Source organism: Bidens hawaiensis, unplaced genomic scaffold (assembly GCF_021521415.1).
Source record: "Bidens hawaiensis isolate Kalapana, Puna unplaced genomic scaffold, B.hawaiensis_p1.1 tig00003430_1, whole genome shotgun sequence".
NCBI classification, from domain to species: Eukaryota; Viridiplantae; Streptophyta; class Magnoliopsida; order Asterales; family Asteraceae; genus Bidens; species Bidens hawaiensis.
The window spans coordinates 1,312,238-1,317,130 of NW_027491191.1; the positions used below are offsets into that span (position 1 = coordinate 1,312,238).

At 33.8% G+C, this 4,893-nt stretch overlaps 1 protein-coding gene across 1 annotated transcript; it reads left to right on the forward strand.

Moving 5' to 3' along the window:
* Positions 1 to 1,121: 1,121 nt before the first annotated feature.
* On the forward strand, positions 1,122 to 2,314 carry LOC143623399 (uncharacterized). Its single transcript, XM_077094322.1, has 2 exons — positions 1,122 to 1,724; positions 1,802 to 2,314. Exons 1-2 carry the CDS (start codon positions 1,122 to 1,124, stop codon positions 2,312 to 2,314), a joined length of 1,116 nt encoding a protein of 371 aa, XP_076950437.1.
* Positions 2,315 to 4,893: the final 2,579 nt, after the last annotated feature.

Sequence of the window (4,893 nt, forward strand, 5' to 3'; positions counted from 1 at the left end):
AATATCACCTTTCTTCTCATCACATTCATTCATAATATTTAGTTACTCATGTTTACACCGGTAAACAATTACACGCCATATCAAACATTAGAAACCAATACAAGGGATAATTTGAATGAATTGGGCAATTATGCTAGTATATTTTGAAAGGAATAGGAAATGAAATGTTTTCCTTTGTATTATTCTCTTTTTGTTTCTTTCCTTTTGGGAACAGAGCCTGTCGACTCGTACTGTGTCTCATGACTCACATTTTGGTTCTTGTTTGAATCAATTTTCTCAAAACCCTAGGTTTGAAGTTTGAACACCTCCAAATTCCAATCCAGATTTCAACCGTTTTGAGGTAATTAATGAATGAATGTTACTTTACTTTACTTGTTTGTATCCATTTCATGTGTTAGCTAAATTTGGGGATACTAGATTTATTTCTCATTTTAGGCACGCATTCACATGGTTTGTTTCAAGTTTTATTAATTTACAGGTGTGTTAGATGGTCCTTTAAGTTTGTGTTTCTACATATGCTTGTTGACACGAATTAACCGAAAACATGATTAATGTATCTGCTTCATTTAGGTAACAAATTTTGCATCTTAGAAATTAGAAATCATCATTCAGTAGACTCATAAACTGAAATGTTCTCCTTCATCCTTTAATTAAGCAGCTGGAAAATGACAACTGGTTTCTCTTCAGAGTCTTTTTTTCAAGTACTACCGATTTTGCGGTTAATTTTCATTGAAAATCATGTAAGCTAAGTTAGCTAGCTCATAGGAAGTGTTAAGTTAGGGGTTTTTATTTTTGTGATTTTGATAATAATAATAATGAGAAGAAATGTGGGTTTAAACGTAGATTTGTTAAGTTATAATAAATTAATAATGATGTTATTATGATTTGTTGAGTTATGATATTATTAGTAAATAGTGAGCAGATTGTAAATTTCACATGTTTTCTCATTCTTTAGCTTAGATGGGATTTAGAAACTGTTTGGAGTTCTACTGCATTTCTTTTTTGTCTTGTCACTTGTTAAAATTATTAAACTTGTAACATTTGCAATGCTTTCTTTCTTTATTTCTTTCTTTCTGACAGATAGATAGACACCAATTAACATAACAAACAAGAACGCATACATGAAATTTGAAACGACAAACCCACCGGTCGACTTGTGTTGTGCGGTACAAGGGTTGACTGATGCACAAAGTTCTGCTATACGAGAGATGGGATTTGAATCTATAAAATCCTTAAGCATACACAAATTACCAACAGGATTGGGACAACAATTGTTGGTCAACTATGATCATAAGAGGAACGAGTTAAAAGTAGGCAGCCATATAATCAAAATAACACCTTCAAAGGTTCATGATGTTTTGGGAGTGCCTATGGGGAAAATTCCCGTACATGAAAACAGAAGTGTGAGAATAGGCGATGTTAATAGAAAGAGATGGAGGAAACAGTTCATTCAAGAACATATAACTGTTAAACATGTAGTTGATAAGCTTAAATCATGTAGGAAAGGTGGAAAAATTTTTAAGCTTAACTTCCTTGTTGTCTTCAACTCTATCATGGGTGAGACAACTAAGAGTGGGACCGTAAATCAAAAATTTCTTGCATCAATCAAGGTACGCAACATTGGTAACATGGATTGGTGTACTAATATCATTACTTGCTTGAAGAGTACTAAAGAGGGATGGAATGGTAAAGAGCCCTACAATGGCCCCTTAACTTTTCTTGCGGTATGTTTGTTTACCGTTTGTTTGTATAAATTGCTTCTTAAGATGAGTAAAGTAATATGATTTTCATGATATAACAGGTATTGTACGCACATGAGAAACAAATGACATGTTGTCCTCAAAACGCAATAACTCCCGCAATACAATATGTTACCACAGATTGTTTGGTTGGTCTTGAGAATTCCATGTCTGAGGTCGATCCATTTTCTCAATTTATTGAAGTTCCAGTTCAATTCGAAACTCATATTGAATCTGTTGGAGGTCAATCTGGTGAAGTTCAACCTCAAACTGATGATGGTCAAACTGTTGTTGACCGAAATATAAACGTATTGTTGGACCAGGAAGATGAAGTTCAATCTCAAACTTATGAAGGTCAAACTGCTATTGACCAAAATGTAAGCATATTGCAAGGTGAGGAAGTTGAATCTCTGCTTCAATCAACCAATCCTGATTCAGTATTGAACTTAAAGTTACCCGTTGGCCCACCAAATGCCCAATCAACGTCTGGATTGTCGGCTACTCTAGGCCATTGTAACCAACTTGAACTAAGAAGAGACGAGAAGGTAAGTCATACGCACTATTTAACGTTGTAGTCTTATAACATGTTCTACCTTGTTAATGCTTAAACACCAATTTAGTTTCAATAACTTGAAAGTAAACTACATCAAGTAATTATATACTTTGTATGTAGACTAACAAGTTTCGCTTTATCTTTGTGAGTTGGCTGAAAATGTATCTCTCTACCTCTCGGTTATGTTATACATTTATATGATTAATATTGGAAAATGCAGCTTAGCCCCCCCCCCCCCCAAAAAAAAAAAAAAAAAAAAAACGGGTGAATTTTGGCTTTTTTGTTAAGTCTTTTTGATGAAACAATGTTTCCAAACAGGCTAAAATAAAGAAAGTGCTTAATAATTTATGGGTCAAAGTTGGTTGTGTTAGCCTTTGTTAATTTTCTTCAAGAATATATACCTAGAATATTAAATGTGATTACAAAATTAAGTACATTTAAGTTTAACCCATGGCATCACCACTGTAATCAGGTTAATTCTTTTGATGTTAAGCAATAAATTACAAGACTGCATTTCATATATTAGTTATAACTAAATTCAAAGAATACAGAAAACCCAATCTGTTTGTCCCATTACCCGACCGGCCCGCTAATTTTGTTGCCTCTAATATGCGTTCTTTTATTGCATAGGTGGAAAAGTTCTCATCCGGACAAAATGGCATAGTTTGTGTTGAAGGCTATAAAGTTAAGCAAAGTGTTGCAAAGATTCTTAAAGCCATTTTGGAAAAACACGGTGACATTGCAGCCGAATGTGTAATGAAAACGGATTTTATGAGATCATTAATCCTTGAGGCTGTTTGTGAAGTTGCGATGCAAGATTCAAGCCAATGATGTTATTAAGAAACTAGAAGAAATAGAGAGTCGAGTGTTGGATGCAAAGGCGGTCAACATTGAAGTGTCATGGCTTGAAGCTCACATTCAGAAAAGGAAGGAGGCCACTGAAATGTATAATTTGCTTATGAACATGAAAGCAAACCACCTTTCAGTTATGAAGGTTGCCAAAATCAACTTGAGAAAGAGGCGTGCAGAGCTTGAGGATGCAGAAGAACGATCTAGGGAGGCTAAAAGGTGTGCGGAGGCACTACGTCTTGTGGGAAGAATCTAACCGACAACTTCTTTGAATCCAAAGCTAAAACAGATTCATGGGTAATGGACCCGATCGTATAGGTCATGCTATGGTTGGGTGTGTAACTATTAGAAGATTTCTTAACATTATTATGTTTTTTTTGGTTAAGAGGGGTTAATGGGTTATTACTTATTAAAAAAGGTGTTGCAAGTTTAACCCTTTATTTGGCCAGTTTAGACTTTCAGGTTGTCCACTATTAGGCTTAACTAACTTGCTTTAATTTGTGTATTATTATTACTCTATTATTTTACTATTTGTATTATTATTACTCTATTATTTTACTATTTGTATTATTATTATTATTACTACACTCCCCTATTATTAATACTCTCCCTAGGGATGAACTCAGGATGGTAATGGTACCGATCCAGAAAATCTCAATCCCGAAAATCCCAAATATTTGGTACGAGTATTGTACCGAAATGTTTGGTAGGGTACCGGTATTTCGTGCCAAATTCGAGAAATACTGGTACCGAAAACTAAAAATTTGATACCAAATCAGTACCGGTATCGAAAAACGCTCATCCATGCTCTCCCCAACTCATGAAAATCGCATTTCTTTTAGGGACCTTTTAGGCTAAATTACACATTTGGGTTTCCAGGTTTGTCATGATTCAAGTGAGTTTTTACTTCTTAATACCGGTCAAAATGGGATGGGCCAATATATATGCGTTCGGGTTTTTTTTCTTGTTTATTTTCAAGTAATTAATGTATTATACAACCGTTTTAACAAAATAATTAAAAGAGTTTTGATAATGGAAAGGGGGTTTTAACAGCATGTTTAAAGTCAATTAGTTTGACTTGTTGAAAATAAAGTACAACCAACCGTTTATAATTGTCGGATATAATGATACGTTGATATTATTTTCCTCTTGTTTATCGACTAATATCATATTCTCAAGCTATGAGTCTGATACACATCTATCTCTTACCCTTAATTTTAGGGTTGAGCATGGTTTGGTTCGGTTATAAGTCATTGGTTATTTGAATATACAAACCGTTCGGTTTTCGGTTATTTTCGATTTCAGATGGGTTATTTTCGTTTTTTTTTCAATTATGTGTAGACATTGCAAAAAAAGATTTAAAAATGAAAATGCGAAATTTTAAGCTAATATTATACACTTATCATAAGATGTGTAGTGTAGCAACAACTAAGATGTGTAGTGTAAAAACTAAGATTGTTCTTCAATGTCTATTACAATAATACAAAATTTAGTTGAAAGCATCACTAATGTTATATACTTATCATAAGATGTGTAGCGTAACAACAACTTTCGTAGTCGATTTAAACCATCAGCTTTACCTTAAGAACGTTGTAAATATGATCTGTAGTTAAAGATGGCAGGGTTAATAGCTTATTGTCGGCGTCCATCAGTTGATTAAATGATGAACGAGAGTACGAGACACCATTTCAGAAATTCAGTCCAACAAGTCCTATTTATCCATCACCAAGTTTGACTATATAGGTAATTTTT